The sequence below is a fragment of the Hemicordylus capensis genome, chromosome 2 (assembly GCF_027244095.1).
Source record: "Hemicordylus capensis ecotype Gifberg chromosome 2, rHemCap1.1.pri, whole genome shotgun sequence".
NCBI classification, from domain to species: Eukaryota; Metazoa; Chordata; class Lepidosauria; order Squamata; family Cordylidae; genus Hemicordylus; species Hemicordylus capensis.
In genome coordinates this window covers 14,744,734-14,767,263 of record NC_069658.1, presented here as the reverse complement: position 1 = coordinate 14,767,263, position 22,530 = coordinate 14,744,734, and the positions used below count along the sequence as shown (strand labels likewise).

Here is a 22,530-nt window from a genome sequence, read left to right as displayed (position 1 = left end):
CAATATCTGCAGTAGCCCACTCTCAGATATCACTAGCCTAACATGGGCCAAATCCCTAAAGTCACACAGGTACTTTAGTAGCCTTTGAAGGCAGCTGTTTTAAACTATGGCACTGCATTTGCATTGCTGAACAGCATTGCATTCAGCTGTTTCTTTCATTCAGTACCAGTCTGAATCTCTCTGCTTTTCACAGCAAATCAAGCCAGCATACAAACCGAAAAGCAGCGCCATGAACTCACCCGGCAGGTCACCGTCCAAAGGAAAGAGAAAGAATTCCAGGGAATGTTGGAGTATTTCAAAGAGGATGAGCCGATACTTGTCCGAAATCTGATTACAGGTAACGCTCTTGCTTTGCCTATCAGTCTGGTGTATTTCTATCATAGCTCGGTGGCTTTCAGGCTGTGTTCTGAGATTCACCGGATCATTATCAGCAGTTTCTCAGTGAGATCAGTTATGACAGACCTGCCTCCTTGATAGTTTGCCTGCCACTGATAATCTTCCCCTATATTATCCAGCTGCAGTGGAGGAGCTGTGTTTCAGGGCACTCACTTTTGATATGGTATGATTATATCCAAACAATGCCCTGTATGACCTTAAAGCAAAGAAGTACCATTGCGTTGAAAGGAGCAGGATAACATACTTCCCAACTACCTGCACTGGTGCACAAGGGAAGGGGCAATTTTTAATGATCTCTCCTTTCCCAGGAAGCCTTCTGTGCCTAACCCGAAAATATGACCATGAGGGCTGTGCAGCCTTAAGGCACACAGGCAAATCTTTATTGGCTAGCAAATCTATATGCAAGGGGTATATTGATTTTCTGAAGCTATAGAACTTGATAAATGTGTGCTGTACCTTTATATTCAACAAGCATTATTCCTGTTTGCTTGTTTGGCTTTTTTAAAAGGCTGCAGTACACACTTAAGTTAAAAATCCTATTGAACTCAGTGGGAGTTGCTTCCAAGTATAAAGCTCTGTTAGTCTACTTTTCTGGTCATCATCTGTAGGACAGTTTAAAATGTTCCCTAATATTCTCCAGTATTTCCAAATACTACTGAGGAAGTAAAATTCCTCTAATGTCTAGAACATCGGTAGTGAAGAAATACCAACAAATCTTAGCTTTTAGTGGAGGGTTAGTGTGGTGATGCAATCTAGTGTACATCACTCCTTAACATTTTGAAGAGGTGTCTTTGCTTTGAAAAGTGTTGGGATTTTAAGGGGTGATTTTTGTGCTGCTGTTTGGCCTGTTGGTGCTTCACCCTCAAGCTTACAAACAAGTAGCAGGAAAAAGCCTGGTCAAAGACCGATTTGAACACTGTGTAGAAGGAATGGTATAAACTTAAATTGCATATGTGCTGGAAAAAATATCTTGTTAAATGCTTGCCCTTTAGCGTGCAAAAATACAACTGGCAATACAAGCTTGGGCTATATTAGCCTAGAGCTGAGCTGGAAGCCCTCTGTAGATCTTTTGGCTCAAATCCTAAGCAAAAGCACCGCCTGGCTTACTTTACTTTGTCCACTGCCCATCTTGCAGCAGGACATCACCTGGGCACTTTCCAGATGACACGCTGTTCAGCAGTAAAATGCTTTGGCTTGGCAGGATCATTTTGAAAATGTAAATAGCTTGCGCAGCCCTCCAACAACGGGAAAATACAGCTATTTATTTGCAACGCACATAAAACATTGTAGGACTAAAAAGCAAGGATAAAATCTGAAAGAAGGCATCAGAAATGTGAATGGCACCTTGCTTGACAGCACAGGGAGTGTGATGTCAAAACACAGGCAGTACAGAAGCACACTTAATGGATAGTAGTGACACTGTTGTAGTGTGTCATCTGGAAAGCACCCTGGTGGCCATTGTAGAGGCACTCCTCTTCCTAGATGACAGGCTTTTGCCTCACACAATTCCCTTGGGACAGCAACCCAAATTCACACACACACACCCCAAAGGGCTCCCATTTTGCTGCCTGAGTTGGGCACTTTGGTACAGCCCTAAAATGCCACTTTCCTGGCCAAAGGGCATAATCACAATCACAATCAGATCTCTTCCAGAGGCTGCCTTGAATTACAGAAGTCAGCTCTTAACCTTCTCAAATACATCAGGGATTTGATGTACATCCATTTCTCCGCAATCCAGTATAACTTTGCTTGCTTAAACAGCTTCAAGGACATCTACAGTGAGGGAAATAAGTATTTGATCCCCTGCTGATTTTGTCCGTTTGCCCTCTGACACAGAAATGACCAGGCTATAATTGGAATGGTAGGTTTATTGTAGCTGTGAGAGACAGAATAACAACAAACAAACCCTCAAAAGCCCAGTGCCCAAAAGTCAGCGATGGATTTGCATTGTAGTGAGGGAAATAAGTATTCGATCCCCTATCAACCAGCAAGATTTCAGGCTCCCAGGTGTCTTTTCACTATATGCAGGTAACAAGCTGAGATGAGGAACACCTTCTGTAAGGGAGTGCTCCTAATTCCAGCTTGATACAGTACCTGTATAAAAGACACCTGTCCATAGAAGCAAGCAATCACTCAGCTTCCAAACTCACCACCATGCCCAAGACCAGAGAGCTGTCGAAGGATGTCAGGGACAAGGTTGTAGACCTGCACAAGGCTGGACTGGGCTACAAGACTATCGCCAAGCAGCTTGGTGAAAAGGTGACTAGAGTTGGCACGATAACTCGCAAATGGAAGAAACACAAAACAACTGTCAATCTCCCTCGGTCTGGGGCTCCATGCAAGATCTCACCTCGTGGAGTTGCAATGATCATGAGAATGGTGACAAAGCAGCCCAGAACTACACGGGGGGAACTTGTCAATGATCTCAGGGCAGCTGGAACCATAGTCACCAAGAAAACAATTGGTAACACACTACGCCGTGAAGGACTGAAATCTTGCAGTGCCCGCAAGGTCCCCCTGCTCAAGGCAGCACATGTACAGGCCCGTCTGCAGTTTGCCAATGCACATCTGAATGATCCAGAGGAGAACTGGGCGAAAGTGTTGTGGTCAGATGAGACCAAAATCGAGCTCTTTGGCATCAACTCAACTCGCCGTGTGTGGTGGAGGAGGAATGCTGCCTATGAGCCCAAGAACACCATCCCCACCATCAAACATGGAGGTGGACACATTATGCTTTGGGGGTGTTTTTCTGCTAAGGGGACAGGACACCTTCACCGCATCAAAGGGACGATGGACAGGACCATGTACCGTCAGATCTTGGGAGCACCTCCTTCCCTCAGCCAGGGCATTGAGAATGGGTCGTGGATGGGTATTCCAGCATGACAATGACCCAAAACACACAGCCAAGGCAACAAAGGAGTGGCTCAAGAAGAAGCACATGAAGGTCCTGGAGTGGCCCAGCCAGTCTCCAGACCTGAATCCCATAGAAAATCTGTGGAGGGAGCTGAAGGTTCGGGTTGCCAAACATCAGCCTCGAAACCTTTCTGACTTGGAGAGGATCTGCAAAGAGGAGTGGGACAACATCCCTCCTGGGTTGTGTGCAAACCTGGTGGACAACTACAAGAAACGTCTGACCTCTGTGATTGCCAACAAGGGTTTTGCCACCAAGTACTAAGACATCTTTTGTGAAGGGATCGAATACTAATTTCCCTCACTACAATGCAAATCCATCGCTGACTTTTGGGCACTGGGCTTTTGAGGGTTTGTTTGTTGTTATTCCGTCTCTCACAGCTACAATAAACCTACCATTCCAATTATAGCCTGGTCATTTCTGTGTCAGAGGGCAAATGGACAAAATCAGCAGGGGATCAAATACTTATTTCCCTCACTGTAAAATGAATGGATTATCAGTTTTGGTTTCTTGCAAATGAGTGCTGTTTGTATAGCTGTCTCTATAGTGGTGGTGGTGGTGGTGGTATTATTATTATATTTTGAATCCCTGTGGTGGGAGGGGGCACATTTAATGCAAGTAATTCTTCAGTTTGACTATAATTCTCAAAGACAATAGTGTTGTGTTTTGTTCATGCTACTAAGAAGCCAGGCTACTGTTGAAAAATGTTCTATCATGCTCACAGATCTGAAGCCCCAAACTGTCTCTGCCACGGTACCCTGCCTTCCTGCCTACATTCTCTATATGTGCATCAGGCATGCAGACTACATTAACGATGACCATAAAGTACACTCCTTGCTTACCTCTACCATCAATGGCATTAAAAAAGTATTAAAGGTAAAAAAAAAACTGTTGGTCTTTTTCTTTTTAATGAGGGAATTTTCATGTTCAGGCTTTGTTTTGAATACTGAATCAAAACAGCATTCATTTTAAAGAATCATTTTGAGCAAGAATTCATATGACAAAATTAAAGATTTTACAAGGCAATAGGGGTTTATAAAGGGGCATATAAACTTTATCCTGTGAACTGGATAAAGTTCACAGGATAGGAAGACTAGATAAAGGCTAAAACTGGCTCCAGAATCCCTGATGCCCATGCAAGTGCTTCCTCAGATGATGGGCCAGGAAGTCTTTGTTCTGTTTTTTTGTTCTTTAAGACTATCAAGTTGCACCTGGTGTTGCTTTTGAAGCTGACTTGTGTTGGCTGAAATTATAGCCCCGGATGCCAAAGACCCCAACATTTCTAGGACATTGTTTCTGTTACAGGAAGTGTGGTTGAATGTTTTCTGTCAGATTTTGTTGTGATCATGCTGAAGATGCAGCTCACAGACCAGGCAAGGAAGCAATCATTGTGGGCTCATGGGGGTACACAGTCATTGGGTTTTGTCCAGTATAAAGGTCAAGGAAAGTCAGAAGTCTTAACACAGAATCTACAAACCAAGGAGATTGTGACATGGGCAATGCAATGCTTTTATTACAGACCAAGTCCCATTAGTGGCCAGCAAAAGGTTACCTGATCATCTCTCAGTGAATCTTTGTACAGAGTCCCTGATGATGGTAAACTGAGCAGTGAAGTTGCCCGATAGCTCTGCAGACCAGGATTTGAACCCCAAAGTGACAGACAGAAAGCACACATCTCCCTCACTGTCCCCAGTCCCTCCAGACCCTAAGGACTGCCCTCCTCTTGTCTTTTTATTCTCTTATTCCTTCTCTCCCCTCCCACCATTGTCCATGAAGCCTAACACTCCTGTTCAAATGGTTCAACCCAAGTAATATGGAAATCGCAACAGAATTTGGCATTTCTGTTGCTTGTAACAGAAACAATGTTACAAAGTGCTGATGCTCTGAATTAATCATTTCTGTAATACAGTTCATCCATAAAAGGAGGTTTTCATCTCATTTATTTTGGGTTCTTCACAGAAGCACAATGAGGATTTTGAGATGACATCCTTTTGGCTGGCCAATACCTGTCGCCTCCTACATTGTTTGAAGCAATACAGCGGAGATGCGGTGAGAGAACTCTGGCGTGTTCAGTAAATACATGGGGCAGGGGCAGAATGACTGGACAGAATTATAATAAAGTTGTCAGTTTTGTCTGATATACCAAGATCTAAAATGTGTGGTGCTTTACTAAGATTAAATGCAAACTGCTCTCAGCTAAATTGCTCCCTTCTGTTGCTCTCTCTTTCTCAGGGTTTTATGACCCAAAACACTGCGAAGCAGAATGAACACTGTCTGAAGAATTTCGACCTCACTGAGTATCGCCAGGTCCTAAGTGATCTTTCCATTCAGATTTACCAGCAGCTCATCAAAATCGCAGAAGGCGTCTTGCAGCCCATGATAGGTGAAGTGGCGGGAACAATATTGAACTCAACCCAGTGGTTCACTGGAGCACTAGCAGCTAACTTTCCCCTACTTCCTGAATGAATTCAGCCAATGCTGACTGATTCCACAATGTTCTTGAATGAAGGGTTCCATTCATCAAGTGACCCAATGGGCACAGCTTCCCAAATAGCACTTTTGTACAAGTCTCATTCATTTGAATGGTGTTTGCAGAGAAGCCGTTTTTGGTCTGAAAGCTAGTTGGAATATAATGCTTTTAGAACCATTCCTTTGGAGGGCTGTATGCAGAAAACATTGTATTGAAATTGAAAATCTGCTTAGCCTATAAAGGATGGATCTAAATTAGGAGCTGTCAGACATCTGGTACGAGTTATGAGTGTTGACAACTTTTCTCATTTTCATTTCCCCATAGGAACCCAAAAGTGAATTTCATAGGAACCCTGAGTTCAACAGGCGTTACCTATGCCTTTTAACTTTAAGGGCTTTTAAGAAACCAAACACACCAAGATTTCCACAGTGCTGAATCCTGTCCCCAGTACCCAGTTCCTCTCTGGCACAGTGCGTTTATGGAATACTTTCAGTCATGGCACTCTTCTTCCACTAGTCACCCAAGTTCTAGTTCTGGGGATGCAGTTCTTTTAATCCTTCCTTTTGCATCCATTTCCCCCCTATTTGAATAATCGCTTTCAACATGGAATCCATTCCAACTGCATGCTAGAGCTGTGGTATAAATTTATTATACCTCCTTGCAGAGATATTTGTAATTTTTACAGTATGTTAATTGAGTTCTAACCCTTCCTATTACCCCACAGTATTTTAGTCCTTTATGGCCATTAGCTAATTAGTCCTTCCTCCCACAACAATGTCAGAGGAATACTGAGTAAATTTATCCTCCATATGCCAACAGCAGGAGAGTTAACCTGACAAAGGAAGCTTCTCTCAGTGCAGGTTGAAAGCCCAAGAGAATTCCCAGCATTTATTGCTCCCTCTAGGTCACTAAAGTGCTACGTGTATGTGCCACCAGAATTACAGCCCATTACTCTCCGTTCATGAGCCTGAAATGCAAATTACATATAATTTAAAGATGTGAATTTGGGCAGACAGAATCTAGCAGCTATTAAGGAAGCTCAGAGTGGAAATGCTACCCTTGCCACTTCCTTGGCGTCTCTACTTAGCCTGCTGAAAATAATTTCCTCTCTTCCCAGTGTCTGCGGTATTGGAAAACGAGAGCATCCAAGGCCTGTCGGGTGCGAAGCCAATGGGCTACCGGAAGCGAACCTCCAGCATGGGAGACAGTGACAACTCATACAGCTTGGAGGCGATCATCCGCCAACTCAACACATTTCACAGTGTCGTGTGCGACCAGGGGCTCGACCCCGAGATCATCCAACAGGTCTTTAAGCAGCTTTTCTATATGATCAACGCTGTGGCCCTGAACAATCTGCTGCTGAGGAAGGATGTCTGTTCTTGGAGCACAGGCATGCAAGTCAGGTAAGGATCAGGCCAAAGCAGTTGTTTTACACTCAGCCGTTCAAGGCTGTACATGCACCCCCCAATATGAGGGGCAGCAGTCCATATCATAAAGCTTGAAAAGGAGGGTCAGTGTGACGTAAGAGGAGCTTGTGCCAAGACTGCTTCATCCCCAGTGTTAACAATGTCAGCAGCAGAATCACACCAGTTTGTTTGGCTTACTTGAGTTCCAATCCATAATGCAGTGCAGATCTTCAGGAAAGACACATGCTACGGAGAACATACAAAGAAGATGGTTACTAGCCAAACCAGAGGTCACGGAAACAGGCTTAAGCATGACTCATAAATTACTGGAGGCTGTTTCACACATTCATGTACATCACTTAATTTTTCATCACTCCATGATTCAGCACTTTCAGCTGAACATGGAAACGGACTCTGTTTAAAAGCCTTGTGTATGAAGTAGTGTGAGATAAGTAAAAAAGAAAGAAGTTCAGTCTGTAGGGGCTTGATCTATGATGAATCACTCACACATGCAAGCAAAACATACAGGTATGAAGCAGCCCTGCCTTGTCCAAGACATGCTTTTGTGTATTCAGGGCTGAACTGGGATTTGCACCCAGACCTCTATCAAGTTCTCTGGCTTTTGAATTATGCTGGATCTCTACATCTGCATCTCTGTTTGTAGGATCCTTCCGCAAAAAAATAAACTGTTGTGCATTATCAAATCTTTCTGGCAACTTTCTGAAGCAACTTCCTGGGTCTGGAATCCTGAATATTTAATTCAAGACTTTCTTGTGTGGATCCAGGTTTAACATCAGCCAGCTGGAGGAGTGGTTGCGAGGGAAGAACCTTCACCAGAGTGGGGCTGCACAGACCATGGAGCCTTTGATCCAGGCCGCGCAGCTCCTGCAGCTGAAAAAGAAAACTTCAGAAGATGCTGAGGCCATATGTTACTTGTGTACATCCCTCACCACACAGCAGGTAAGGAGCTGAATGGATGCTCTTAGCTTTTTGTTGGCTGCAGCTGAACACAAACCCAAGAACAAGTTGTTCTCCCCTGCCCTTGTTTGTTGTTAACAACAGCCCTGTGACATAGGGTAGTGACTGGGCCAGGTCACCCAGTGAGCTTCCTGGCAGGGATGTGCACGGAACCAGTCCAGCACTCCTTTTCTGGAGCACCGAATCGGTTCCGTCGACAGGCATTCAAACTGGTTTGAATGCTGGGGGGAGGGCACTTTAAGGGGCAGGGAAGGGGCAGCCCCTGCCCCCCCACTTTCCCCCTGCCGGCACTCTTCCGAAAAGCAGGTCCGTGGGGTGCAGCGTCCTTCCCTGCACTCCGTTCTGTGTCTGCAAAAAAGGGGCTGGCAGGTAGGCAGCATCTTCCCTGCCCCTTAAAGCGGGGCCCCCTCACTCACCCTCCCAGGAGTGCACAGAACTGGTTCCATGCACATCCCTACTTCCTGGCTGAAGAGGGGTTCAAACCTGGGTCTCCCTAGTTCTAGTCTGACACTCTAACCTCTGCACCACACTGGCTGTGAATCCTACATATTCCCTTTCCCTGAAGCTGTGTTTCTTCCAGTTCCAGAAGCCATCTGTGGGTGCAGGAGGGTTAAAAATGGCTGGTAGGGAGAATTTGCAAAGGAGAATCAGCAGGCAGGTGGGACAGGGTTTAAGCATGCATTCCCATCTGACAATGCTTAGAACTACATGAAACATGTAGTTCTGCCCTTAGTTTCTTAGCTTCTTACTTCCTAAAAGGGAGAACAGCAGCTATAAGAGAGAACATTATCTCTTAAATATACCTGGAACAACTCTGCATCAGTTTAGCTCCTGTGTCCCCTTTATAAACCACCATCTTTATTTCCCACCTGCAGATTGTAAAAATACTCAACCTCTACACTCCTGTGAATGAGTTTGAAGAGCGGGTGACAGTAGCCTTCATAAGAACCATTCAGGTGAGTTCTCCAGCAAGAAGGTGGGAGGTTACACGTCTACCACACCTCTGAGGGCAACACTGTAGCATCGGGCAGAGCTTTTAAAGTCAGGTCTCAAACCTGGAGCATGTCAAGCAGATTCAAAAGCATTTGTATAGGAACACTCAGGCTAAAAGAACATCGTTTTCCTCCTTCCCTACTAAACTTCTTCAAGATAGGGCTACTCATGTAAACCTATCAAGCTGCTTATACCAAATCAGATCATTGGTCTATCTAGTCCAACTGGCAGTAGTTCTTCAAAATCTTGGGCAAAGATCAAGTTCCTTTTAACTGGAAATGCCCAGACCTGAACCTGGGACTTTCTGCTGCAAAACATGTGCTCTGCCAATGAGCTATGGGCCTTTCCCTTTTCTTATTTTATAGGTGTATATTAATACTAGCAGAATGCCCATTCTTATCGGAGATAGTGAGAAGGCCTGTATGTGGCAGGGACTGTGGTGGGGGGGGGGGGATGCCATGTGCCCTTTGTAGAAGCAGCATGAACTATAGGAAGTAATCCAATATATCAAAATGCAGAACGGAGTTTTTCTTGGCACATAATGTTTTTTACCCAGTCCTGCTGACAGCTCAGAGTAGATAACAATGATTTCGATATTAAGCAACTGATCAGACTCAAACAGATAAGCATTAGTGCTTGAACTCCCCATTTCCCCCACCACTGAAAGCCAGCCCAGTGAGAGAACCAGCGACTAGCGTCAACTGAATATAAGTGTCCCAGATTGGGCTGCCTCACATTTTGTCTCTGAAATTTTCAAGACCTGCTGATGCGCTGTTTTCTCCCCTCTTCCCATTATAGGCACAATTGCAAGAACGGAATGACCCTCCACAGCTATTGTTAGACTTCAAGTACATGTTCCCTGTTTTGTTTCCATTCACCCCTTCGTCTATTACGATGGACTCTATTCACATCCCTGCCTCTCTCAGTCTGGAATTCCTTAACAAAGTTTGAAGATACTATGATGACTCCCAGCCAAATTCCGCCCCACCCCCCAAAAAGAGGGGAATTTTAAGGATTTCTTCAAATGTGGACCAAACAAATGTTTAAAGAACCAATACTCTTTCGTCAATCAGTGCTAAATTGTACAGCATACAGAACTAATCTTGTATTTTGGTTTGTATGGGTTTTTGGGGGTTGGGGAGGAGACAGATCTTGCAGCCAAGAATACTTGAAATGAGAGGGTTTTCTACTGCTTGACATTATCATGCTGTTAAGGTGCCAGCATAGGTAAGTGGGATATCACTTTTGATTTCCGTTGAATTTCTGGATAGCTGTAATTTATCTTGAAATAACAGAAAGAAACCTAGATGGCCATACATCTTCAAACGGTTGATGATTATGGGGTTTTTACAGATTGGAGACACTCTTCCACTTCTCTGTTGTTGCTATCCACTGTTCTTTAAAATGACCAGTTCTGGGAATACAGTTACAGTAATCCAACATAATTCATCATACAGTCTGAAAGGAAACTAATGTGAAGAAATGATACTTGTTGCTTGTATGTGGGACTTCAGAAGGTAGTTGCTGCTGTTTCCACAACTTCCTTCAAATACTGCTTTCTCAACATGTACTATGCTAGGGTTGCTCACTGGGACAGTCCCAGTATAGCACAGCATAAATATTTCTTCCATATGCAACATCTGAGAAAGGGAAAAGTTGTGGAGGACTTGGAAATCTCTGTACTAGTTGAATCCCATGATAGTAATTCCACTATAGGCTACTATGAATTATTAAAAGTAACCCAGAAGCTTGTTCTGCAGCATTAGATAGCTTTATGCCACTTTAATCCCCATGACATCTGTGAGACTATATTGGTTTCCATGATTGTGGGAAAAGGCACACAAGAGAAGATGACTTCTTGCCAACAAAATAGTGGAGCTCTTGCAATTCATCAGTGGCATGACTGTGCTAGTCATGTCTTGGCTCCACTGCAGGTCATTGTGGAGTGGACATTGGTACAAAACTTATGTTCAACCAACTTGGTGATTTTGACAAGTTTCCAAAGCCCGTTAAAAAGAATGCTGCTTTCTGCCATGGATTTGTACATGAAAATAGTTGTGCAATACCATGCTGAACTTAGCAGTAAAATATTGGTTGAAAGAGAAGCATTTTGAGAGAGCTAAAGTGGGATTCTAGTACCAGTTCTCAGCATTTTAAAATATCTATTCCTTATGAAACACTACAGGGTAACTGATGGCTCTCTGGATGTTTCTAACCCAAGGAGGATTTTCAGAATCCTATTAATGTAAGTAGTTTTCCCAACCCCCTATTACTCGGGCATTAAAATACATCTGTTGTTGCTCCCAACACCACTGAAATGTCCAAAGATAGCACTCTGTTGCCAGATAGTGGCAATGGTTGCGTGAATCTGCAAGACAGAAATTGACCGTGGCAACAACTTCCTGTCATTTGCATCTGACAGCTGAAAAGGTATTTGCTAAAATTTCTGGATCCAGTTAAAATGGTGATTAGACGTCTCCAATTTGCTTGATGGCTCTGCCTAAATAGCTCTTAAGGCCTTTACTTCTTGAACCTATGATGGCAGAAGATCTTTGATAGGAGTGCTTGAATACTGTCATGTTTAGACTAACTAGTTACAGTCATAGAACTAGATAGTATAACTCAAATGCCCAACTCGCAAACATTAAGTATGTCATGATTTTTTTAAAATTATAAAACATTCTGACCTGACTCAGAAAAGAACTAGGGCACTTTTCCATTTTCAAGCAGAGAATTAGTCCCTGAAGCCATTGCTTCCTTTAAAAGTTCAGTGGTCTGCACTTAAGGGTATTGCTGATTCAGGCTACATTGCTCATTACCACCTTGCAGTATCGAGCCCTTACATGTGCAGGTGCACAGAGAGACAGACACAAGATCCCACAGTCACCTTGTAGACAAAACAAGTCCATCTTTAATTCAGCAAATCTAGGCAATATGTAATTATGCTGCTACCAACTTTTTGTGAGTGAATATTGCTTGCAGTCAAGCACCAATTGTATTCCAGAAAGAATTCAGGAGAGAACTAAATAGCTATATGTCACAGCATAATTCTCCATATTTTTAAATTAATTCACAGGAAAGGGATAAGCCAAGAACTGTGGTGGCACTAGGCTCCAAAACTTGATTTGTTTTGATTCTGCAGTGCCTTCCACTTTCTCCATGTTTTTTGGCCAGTTTTCTAGCACCTGCGGTGGGGCCTGAATGAGTAATGGTCAATGGGATCTCCCCCTGTAGTAGGGATCTCTGTCCCTACTTCATTTGGCATGGAAAACAGCAAGCTCTCATGGCAAACATTGCCTCTGGACTTTGATTTCCTGCACACAGCAAACTAGTGCTGGAGCAAAGCACTACAGAGTTCATACCAAGCAGCTGGCAGTGATCCACCCATCAAGTGAGACCGGGTGAAAGATCCACCTCTGCAGGTCTGACACTTCACAGAATATGGAAGTACAACCAGCTTGTTGCCTCCAGCAAAACAAATCCATTCTTCGTCGTAGCCAAACATCTTGCTTGTTATTACAACGGTCTCTTTCAAGCACAATATACAAGTTTCCACTGAAGTCTCCTTTTTCTGTGTATCCAATTAAGTGATGTGTGAAAATGTCCCCAGCTGCCACTTGATCACTGCACAGTTTCCAAACGTCACTAAACAATTCTAATCAGGCAGGTTAGAATATAGGAAGCTGCAGCATCTACTGTTGTTGGGAATTTTAGAAACTATAAGATATGACTAATGTTCCTCCAGAGATAATGGTATTTCACTACAGCACTGCAAGAAAGTTAATTTATATTGTGTATTTTATTGATGTATATTTAAAAAAGTATGTTGGTATAGAAAATTATACAAATATCTTTAATTAATTTATCTACAAACTTGGATTTTCAGAAGGATCTTCTGTTAAATGTTACCTGTTTTTAAAAAATCTTGGAACTTTTAAAAAAGCCAGTTCACTTGTAATGCCATGCATAGACATGCCTTTTTTCTTTCTCTCTTGCTAATCAGCCATATCAATTTGCTTTAAAGCACTTTAGCACAGTTCAAATAGACTGGTGGTGTCATTTGTTTAATTTTTAAAAACTATTTTCTGAATAAGTTGAGTACTTTCCCACTGTGTGCCTTTTCGCAGTTACTCTCAATCACGGGTTCCCCCACCCCACCCCAAATAACTGAGTGTTTTAAGTGTGGGAAAATGTTTAACTGTCACCAAAAATTGCCTTTGAATCTGTGTGAAGACAGGTGAAGCTGAAGTTGGATGTGGGCAGGTTTTGAAGTCAACAAAAAAGCCCAGTATTGTAAATGGTAGCTGCAATTTCTCAATGCGCATGAGCCAGATCCACACTTGCCTCAGAGCTGTGTTGGCTTTTCCTCAAACAGCCTTTTAGACTCTCCCAAATCTAAAAACAGCTTTTGAATTCAGTGTGAGAAATTGCAAGAGGGGAAATTTCCCCAGAGCCCTGCTGTGTGCACTCTGTTGCTTGTTCGCATCCACAGCACTCTGCTAACTTGGAAACACTGTTCATCAGGAACAAGACCCTCCAAAAGGCAGGGAATACAGTGCTAGGGGCATATGCGGTCTGATAGTCACATGCCAGTGTAAGCCATTAGCAACTTTTTTCTGCCATGAAGGGGGTGCTATAGCTAGCCAACAAACTGTGGTTGCTCCCTTCTTCCAGCAGTAAGAAACTGCTGCTACAGAAAAAAGAGTTGCAAAAGACCTCCCGTTCAGCAACAGGAGGAGACTGTGACTTATCTAAAGCCTGCCCTTCCCATGAAAACAGATGCTTCTCTGCCTCCTTCCCTCAAAATCAAAAAGCTTTCAGGCAGAGAGAAGGGAATACTCCAATATCCTAGACTTGACAAAAAATCTAATACTTCTGTAATGTGCAGTGTTTCATTGACATCTTAGGGTCAATTCTCATGAAAGCTGAACTACATGTTAAGTTAAAATGCATACAGGACCGCACAGTGTGGTGTTCAGCTGTGAACAGCAGTCAAAGGACATCAGGAGAGAGACTGTGGTGGGCAGGAAGAGGGGTATTTAACCCTCCTGCTATGCTATGGTCCTAATAAAAAATCTCCATCATAAAGCTGCCAGGAAGGAAGCTTCGGTTGGCAACATTTCCATGGACATTTCCCTGCCAGGTCTAATCATAGCTTTCAGAGTGCAATATTTGCCACAACCATGGCCCAGGGACAAAGAGTTAAACACTCCATTCTTCCCATGTGCTGCAGACCCACTCCTAATCAGGCTTTCCTAAGTGGCTGTTTACACTTAAAAAAAATAAACATGCAGGGTCAAATGACTCTTGCCACTTTGGGAAGCTTACTTTCAATCTATAAGGACTTTATTTTTTTCTGTCTAAGATTTAATTTGTTTTGATGCAGTAAACTTGAGGTCTGGGTTCACAGCAGAGTGCTCACACAATTGCCTCATCACATGCATATTCAATATAGGCTGACAGAAATGGTCAGTCAGTATTGAATAGAAGTCCAAAAGTGAATTGGCTGTCAAGATGGGGCTGTCCTTTTGCAATTAATTGATACATCTCTGTAGCTGGACACTAATGCAGCCAGTCTCATGTCTATTCCTTGAAGAGAGGCCAGTCAACTCTAGATGCTGTAAAGATCAATAGTTGCAAATAAGATTGGCAACTGATAGATCTGATGATGCAGACGCTTGTCTACGTACAAAAAATAAACCTGTTTGTGTTTAGGCAGACATCGTTATTTAAAATTTTATATACTGCCTTTGGTTAAGGGCAATGGGAACTCACACTAGATTTTTTAAAAAGCTAGGGGAGACACAGGGCACACGGTCCCACAGCTCACATCTCTTTACCATGATTGAGAGCATTGTGTCCCCATCATCTCGTCTGAGATGCCACAAGACTCAAACGTGTAAGAATTTGCAGTGATTGGTTGTCCACTGATGTAAGCTGTGCCAGTTTCAAGCCACATTTGGAAGTTACTGAACATGTATTAATACTAAACTTCATTTTCACCTCATTCCAGCGCTACATTAAATATATGGGCTTATTTATTCTTGTTGGACTGGTATAGCTTCAATAGGGACTGTAATAAGAGGTCAAAACTATCTAGGATTATAGAAGCATTGTAGCTGGTTGTCCAGAACTGTGCCAATCAAGATAAACTGCACAAGTCAGCTCATACCTCTGCCTCCTCAAGCTGTTGGGATTTTTTTTTTACATATTTGAACTGACCAATTTCTTTGTTTTCCAAATCAAAGCTGAATGTTTCAAGTACAAACAGCTAATAGCATTTCCCATAAAGACTACAGAATTATTCAAAGAATGCAAATGCCAGACTGTAAAGATTGTTGTGCTAAAGGGAAAGAAAGCAAAGTACACACCCAGAACCATGCGGTCTGAGATCTGCTGTGCACCCAAAGTCTTAATCACCCAGTCTGATAGTTCAGCTGCTCTGAAGGTGTTTGAATGACATTTGAGGGCGAGTCCTAAAAGTGCAGATGAAACACTGCTGCTGATAAAAGAAATATTTTTTTCCATTTTGAACAAATCTGTAAACTGCACCTTTTGTTTATAGGGAAACGACTATAATAGTCACTGTCATTGGCTGTGCATAAAAAATGTGAAATAAATACTTTGGAATAAATGCGGGTTTGTTGGACTTGACTTTGTGCACTACTGAAAAGGCTGTTCTTCACTTCACTGGCAGCTCCCATCTCAAAAGCTTCACATGTAGAATCCTTGATCAGTTTTGGACGTTTTTAGAAAACAGACGGAACTGTACTGCCAGATTCCCAGAGCTTAAATATTCAAATGTGATGCCCAGTGTGTCACTGCAGCTATCATTATTCCATAAATGCATTTTTAAATTGACTGAGGCATTTAGAGCCTGAGACGGCAAGATCCATATGGCCTCAACTGGGGTGGGACAGGATGAGGACAAAAGAAAACATGGCAATACCTCTCTCTTTTTCCACATTAATTTTGCACTCCACAGTAACAAGCTGTCCCAAAACAATTGTTTGCACAAAATATACTTGCATGCTGCTATATATGAGAGAGGTCTGCAGTCAGAACTGTCTGTAATGCAATCCCAGGTTGTAATGTGTTTCTAGGTTAATAAAAATGCGAGTTGGGAGAAAACTATTATAATGTACCACCTGTATACAGTACTACTATTGTTTATGAATTCACAGAAAGAAATTAGGTTGGCGCTTCAGGAAACTCAACAATCCAGTTTGATATGTTAAGGCAAACTAAGAGGCTTAACCTCTGGTGTGGGACTTGGGCTTTTTAAAAAAATGATTTCCAGGGGTTCTTGCATCAACCCTCAGAGAAGCAAACACTACCATAGCAAATAAGCACCAGTGAAGCAATTCACAATCTTATTTGGGTTATGACTACTTCTGACAATAATAAGATGTAATGAGACCTGCTTATCTTCCTGAAGATAGAAAACACTCACGGAAACTGGAGATGGTGATTTTGTTCGTTTCAGCTTGAAGAGCTCATGCTGTCAACCACAAATCCTGCCAAGAAAAAAAACACCCAAGAATGATTTAAGATGTGTAAGATTATTCCCTATTGTTATGAATACTGGGGGGAACATACAGGCTACAAAGCTTGAAACATTCCTCCTTCCATCTCACAAAATAAAAAGATCGTAATCATCACGAGTAGGAGCATCCTCTTTAAGAAAATGTTGGTTTCTCTCAAACATATGAGTGACTGATGTATTGGCAGGAAGGTATTACTATTTATATACCACTTTTCAACAAACAAGTTATCAAAACTGTTTATATAAAAAAGGAATAAGATTATTCCCTATCCCCAAAGGGTTCACAATCTAAAAGGAAACAATGGAGACACCAGCAAACAGCTGCTTGAGGGACCCTGTGCTGAGGTTGAATAGGGACAGTTGCTTATCCCCTGCAAAATACAAGAGAATCTCCACTTCATTACAAAACTGATGTGTCTGGCTAGAACACCAATCCAGTTGTTCTAGGATAGGCATGAGAATAATCTTAACTGTTCACTAAATTACATTTATGAAGTGTAAGGGTGGAAGAGTTCAATGCTGAGAATGTAACAAATGTGCCAGTGAAAGTCAAAGCATAAAAGGAACCAATTTTTGTCCAGCAGGATTCCAAATCTGAAACTAAACACAGATTTGGAAGTACAGGGAGGGAACAGGGTAAATATGTTGTATGGTTACGTCCTGTATAGTTCTAATAAGGTCTTGTGGAAGCAAGCATGAATTGCCCCCTTTGCTAAGCAGGGTCCACCCTGGTTTGCATTTAAAGGGAGACTACATGTGTGAGCACTGACATATACTCTTAGGGAATTAGGCCACTGCATGCTTGCATGCAGAAGGTTCCAAGTTCCCTCCCTGGCATCTCCAAGATAGGACTGAGAAAGACTGCTGCCTGAAACCTTGGAGAAACTGCTATCAATCTGTGTAGACAAGGTCTGGCAGGCAGCTTCCTATGTTCCAAAGGTTGTTCCTGTATCTTTTTTTTAAAGCCTACTTTGCAGTAGGCTTATGAGATCACCCAGCATTCCGTGTGTCTATCTATCTGTGTCCCCTACCCCACCCCCACCATCCATTTCTCAATGCCTGAACCAATATGAACCAAATTGGGTACTGTTGTAGGGACATCTCAGTGGCATAGTTTTTGATGTCATCCACCCCAGTTCAAGATGGTGGACACTTAAACTTTTGAGGCGCAACTTGTGGACCACCTAACAGATTTGAACTAAACTTGCTACAGATGGACCCGTGAACATTTGAGGCACAAGAGGGCTAACCAGTGAACTGCCTAAACAAATTTGTTACAGATGTAGGGATACATAGAGATGGCTCAAGGGCATAGTTTGTAATGATGTCATCCAACCTGATTCAAGATGTATACAAAAATGTTTGCATTTCAAGAGGGGACCAATTTGGACCAAATTTGCTACAGTTTTATGGACACCCCAAATGCATAGTTTGTGAGGATGTCATCCACCCCTATTCAAGATGGCAGATGAATGAATGTTTGAGGCAAAAGTGAGGTAACTTGTGAACTGCCTAACTGATCTGAACAAAATTTAGCCCAGTTGTAGGAATAGTGAAAGAAAAGTAGGCAGATTAGTTATCACTAGGACAACTTGCTTTTTGGTGACTTTTTGTTTAATGTCTACAGCCAATTGCTGCACTGGGGGCTTAATAGCTCTTCTTTTGGTCTCAGATGCCTTTGTCAGCACAAATTCCATCATTCAGTTCCAAAGAACTCAGATTGCGCAGTGGGCTATTCATCACAGACCAGTAATTACAGCAAATGGGAGTGCTTCCCACACTGGAGAACTCGAACATTCACCAGGTTAGATCAGGGGGGGGAAATATTCTCACTCCCACCCTATCTGCAGCCCCTTCTGTTCCCTGCTGAACTGTCCCCAAAATGGTGAATCTCCTTGCTTAAAAGTTTTTATGGTGTGCTTCTTTCTCCCAGGCTGGAACAGAGAGGAGAAAAGGAGTTGGCAGCAACAGCAGCTAGAAAAAGTTAAGGATCACAGTGGGGAGAAGAGCTTCTGGGGCTGCTCAAGTGTAAAGACTGCAGAAGCAGAGAGGAAAGAGGGACCCACTGGAGCTGGGGTGATGGGGCAAGGAAGATGGCTTGTGAAGGTGGCATGCCTCAAATGCATATAAGCCAGGTAATGCGGCAACCCTAAACTGATAATGCTTGCATATTTAATATAGGATAGTGCTTTGGGGAAGTCTACATTCTGAAATGCAACTGTGCATCTATTTCCAGTATTCATAATAGTAGCTGTGTAGCAATAATCGGAGAACACCACTCACATTTCTTTTTGTCATGACTTGGAAAAGGATCATATGCCCCTTTTCTCTATATTAGAGCCCTTCAGCTTGTGGTATTTGAGCTGGCAGCATGATATTCATTTTTCCAAACACGAAAAACCAGGGTATCTTCACAGTGTGCTTGGTTCTGTAGACAGTTTCTGCTGTTGTATCCACTCCAAAATAGGTGAGTAGCACTTGGGATTGTTAGCTTGGGCAGAAAGCTCGAAATCATATTAGAAGAGACCAAACTAACATTTTAAATGTCATGGTTTTAAGCTATTTGCTGTCTGATTTCCAGCGGGGAAATGACTTGACTAGCAAGCCAGAGGTTACCGGTTCAAATCCCCACTGGTATGTTTCCCAGACTATGGGAAACACCTTTATCGGGTAGCAGCGAAATAGGAAGATGCTGAAATGCACCATCCTGTATTCTACCAAAGAAAACCACAGAGCTCTGTGGTCACCAGGAGTCGACACCGACTCAACGGCACACCTTTTACTTCTTGGAACTTCAGTTACTCCACAATACTGCTCACAGGGTTGTTGACCTAGTCTGGCCAACTGGAATGCATCTCTTCAGGTCTTCAGCTGCACCAACTACCAGTAACTTAACTTCTCAAGTCCTAAACAGCTTGGGCCCCACATATCTAAAGTATTGCCTTCTCTCACATGAACCTTTCTGAATGACAAGATCATTTGTCAAAGGCCCTTTTTATGAGTGCCCCCATGTTCTGAGGTTCAGGCCACATTCCAGGATCAGGAGCAGAAAGAGAGCCTTTCTGTTGTGGCACCCAGCATGCAATCTTCCAGCATGCAATCCATGGATGCATTCTTAAGATGATCTGGGATGCCAGGAAAGCAAGAATCTTAGATCCAAGCAGCGCACACACTCCTAATTTTCTGTTGTGAGAACTCCGAAATGCAAGGCTTACAACTGCACCCAGCCCACATCAGATCAGTGATCTAGGATTTGATCTGAGGTTGATGTGGACTAAGTAAGCCCTACTACAGTTTCAGGTTCTCACAATACAAAATAATACACAATACTCCTGCCTGTAACCTTGGAGAAGCTGCTGCCAGTCTGGGTAGACAGTATTGAGCTAGATGGATCAATGGTCTGACTCGATGGAAGGCAGCTTCTTATGATCCACACTGCTTGGATCTAGGATTCCTGCTTTTTTTGCCAGTCTGGATCAATGTGAGAACACACTCTAAGCTGCTTTTAATGTCACTGACAATCTTTACTGAGTCTGTGGGTTTTACTTTCTAGTTTGTTTGCATGCAATTACATGGACACTCACTAACTGGACCGATTATTATTTGTATTCTGCTTTTCAACTAAGCTGTTCTCAAAGCAGCTTACATAGAAAAAGATTGAGCAAGTTTTCATGCTCAGGGACTTGCAAGTTTGCTCATCACAACTTTGAGATATTTTAGTTGGTCTTAATATTTATGATTGCACTTTAACCCTTTACTTCCTCTAACCAGCTCAGAGCAGCACACATGGCTCTCTCCCTCTGCCCCTTCTGATCCTCACAGCAACCTTGTGAAGTAGGCTGGCCATGAGAGCGACTCACTCAAAGCCATTTAAGGAGTGACAAAATTGAGCAGGGGCTTAAAGCTAATCACCTAGTCCAGGGATTCTCAACGTGTGGGTCCCCAGATGTAATTGGACTTCAACTCCCATAATTCCCAACCAAAGGCCACTGGGGCAGGGGATTATGGGAGCTGAAGTCCAATAACATCTGGGGACCCACACGTTGAGAAACCCTGATGTCCAACACTAATACCACAAAGAAACAATAATGGCTGTGTTAGTCCATTAGCCTAAATCCAAAGCTGGGTAATGTGTAATACCTCTGAGGCCCAACCAACCAATCTCAAAAATAATGAGCTTTTGAGTTCTTCAGAAGCCGCCTTCAGACTCCATGTTAAAATAAAAAGGAGGATGGGAATTTGTCTACCCCAAGCTCCTCATTGTACTTAACTTCCAGCCTGAAGAAATGGAAAACTTGCTAGGGATGTGCAAGGAACCGCCGGGGGCCAGTTCAACGCAGGGGTGTGTGTGTGGTGGGGGGGAGGTTAACTTTGAGGGCAGCGGAGGGTGCACTCCCCCCCCATCACGTTTCCCCCGCCAGCACCTGGTTTCCTAAAAATCTGTAGGGGCCGCAGCATACCTCCCTGCTGCCCCGTTGCCCCCTTTGCCGCATGCGTTCCACACACATCGCGCGCACACACACCTGATGTGTGCACGCAAGCGCAATGCACACAGGCGCGTCAAGTACTTCCGGTAAAACGGGCAATGGGGCAGCAGGGAGGTATGCTGCTGCCCCGAGCACCAGTGGGGGAAATTGGTGGGGCAGGGTGGGGGGTAAGTGCACACACACACCCCTGGCGTCCAACCTTCAAACCTGGCAGTGTTCTAACTTGTTCAGAGGCCCATAAAAGGTTAGCTTGCTGACCACTCATGAGATATTTTAGGCATGGTGTAGTGGTCAAAGTGCTGGACTAGGACCAGGGAGACCTGAGTTCAACTCCCCCTTCAGCCACGATACTAGCTGGGTGACTCTGGGCCAGTCACTTCTCTCTCAGCCTAACCTACTTCACAGGGTTGTTGTGAGAAGAAACTTAAGTATGTAGTACACTGCTCTGGGCTCCTTAGAGGAAGAGCGGGATATAAATGTAAATAATCATCTCAAGAAGGTATTACAGTTTCAGATTTTTCTCCCTAGTAAATGTGTGTTGATCTTCCGGCAGCTTCCTGAGATATAAAAACACCCCACACACACACCCCAGAAAGTGCTAATTACCCGCGGCTGAGCCCAAGCCCAACCTGAGCGGTGCTCTAGCTTGCAGCAGGCCGCGTTGCCAAGGAGACCGCTGCCGAGAATCTGCTGGGCCGAAAACACAACTCAGTTTACTCTCCTCCTTTCCCCGCTTCCGCTTGACATCCGCAAGCGCAGATTCACCACCGCATTTACTGAAACTCACCTCTCACAATAATTAATATATTGTTCACCACCACCACCACTACTACCACAACAACGCATTACTAATGGAAGAGCAGGGCTGGGCAGAGGGGCCCTCGGAATACCTACATTAACGCTATGGAGCCTCTACTTCTTCCCTGCGCTTCTTCAGCCCATGCTTTCCCCATGAAGCCAAATGGCTAGTGCCGCATCCTATGGCCCATTCTAAGGAGCAGCAGGGTTCGGTTTCCCCAACAATGCACAGACCCGGTGGCAAGAACCAGGACTCCCCCCACCCAATCAAGGTGCTAATTATCTCCCCGCCCCCGCGCGGCCCAATAATCTCGTGCACGCCCGCCCCATGTGCATCTCTGTGTGCTCCAGTTCCATTGCGTTCAAGAGGGCTGCGCTTACCCCCCAGATCAGCGCGTCCAGGGTCGCAGCCTATGAAGGGGCAGCCACGGACCTGCCTCTGCCGCGTTCACCTAGGAGGCCGGCCGGGCACGCCTGCCCCTCGGTTGGCGGCCCATGAAGCAGCAGCAAGCCGCCCAGCCGAGTCGCCCTCCCTCTGGCCCCTG

The 22,530-nt window shown here is 43.8% G+C and overlaps 1 protein-coding gene, 1 long non-coding RNA gene and 1 other non-coding gene across 11 annotated transcripts in view; 1 reads left to right on the top strand and 2 right to left on the bottom strand.

The window, feature by feature from the left end:
- The window catches only part of MYO5B (myosin VB), a 390,467-nt gene extending 374,679 nt beyond the window's left edge, over window positions 1-15,788 (top strand). For all 7 annotated transcript variants that reach the window (XM_053303356.1, XM_053303361.1, XM_053303354.1 and 4 more), the window contains 8 exons: window positions 194-337; window positions 4,032-4,183; window positions 5,267-5,356; window positions 5,540-5,690; window positions 6,895-7,180; window positions 7,969-8,143; window positions 9,037-9,117; window positions 9,953-15,788. In XM_053303356.1, coding sequence (XP_053159331.1) covers window positions 194-337; window positions 4,032-4,183; window positions 5,267-5,356; window positions 5,540-5,690; window positions 6,895-7,180; window positions 7,969-8,143; window positions 9,037-9,117; window positions 9,953-10,105 — 1,232 coding nt within the window. In that variant the 3' untranslated portion in view covers window positions 10,106-15,788. The remainder of the gene's footprint in view (window positions 1-193; window positions 338-4,031; window positions 4,184-5,266; window positions 5,357-5,539; window positions 5,691-6,894; window positions 7,181-7,968; window positions 8,144-9,036; window positions 9,118-9,952) is intronic.
- On the bottom strand, window positions 4,799-22,504 carry LOC128347968 (uncharacterized). Of its 3 annotated transcripts, XR_008317854.1 has the most exons (4): window positions 21,794-22,075; window positions 18,984-19,204; window positions 16,608-16,671; window positions 4,799-7,429 (listed from the first exon to the last, which is right to left on the bottom strand). It is a non-coding gene; the product is annotated as an uncharacterized LOC128347968 (long non-coding RNA). The 3 variants fall into 3 exon arrangements; XR_008317852.1 differs by lacking the exons at window positions 18,984-19,204; window positions 21,794-22,075 and adding an exon at window positions 22,367-22,504; XR_008317853.1 differs by lacking the exon at window positions 21,794-22,075 and having other exon boundaries at window positions 18,984-21,787.
- On the bottom strand, window positions 18,364-18,449 carry LOC128348411 (small Cajal body-specific RNA 18). The gene has a single exon (XR_008318134.1). It is a non-coding gene; the product is annotated as a small Cajal body-specific RNA 18 (non-coding RNA).
- Window positions 22,505-22,530: the final 26 nt, after the last annotated feature.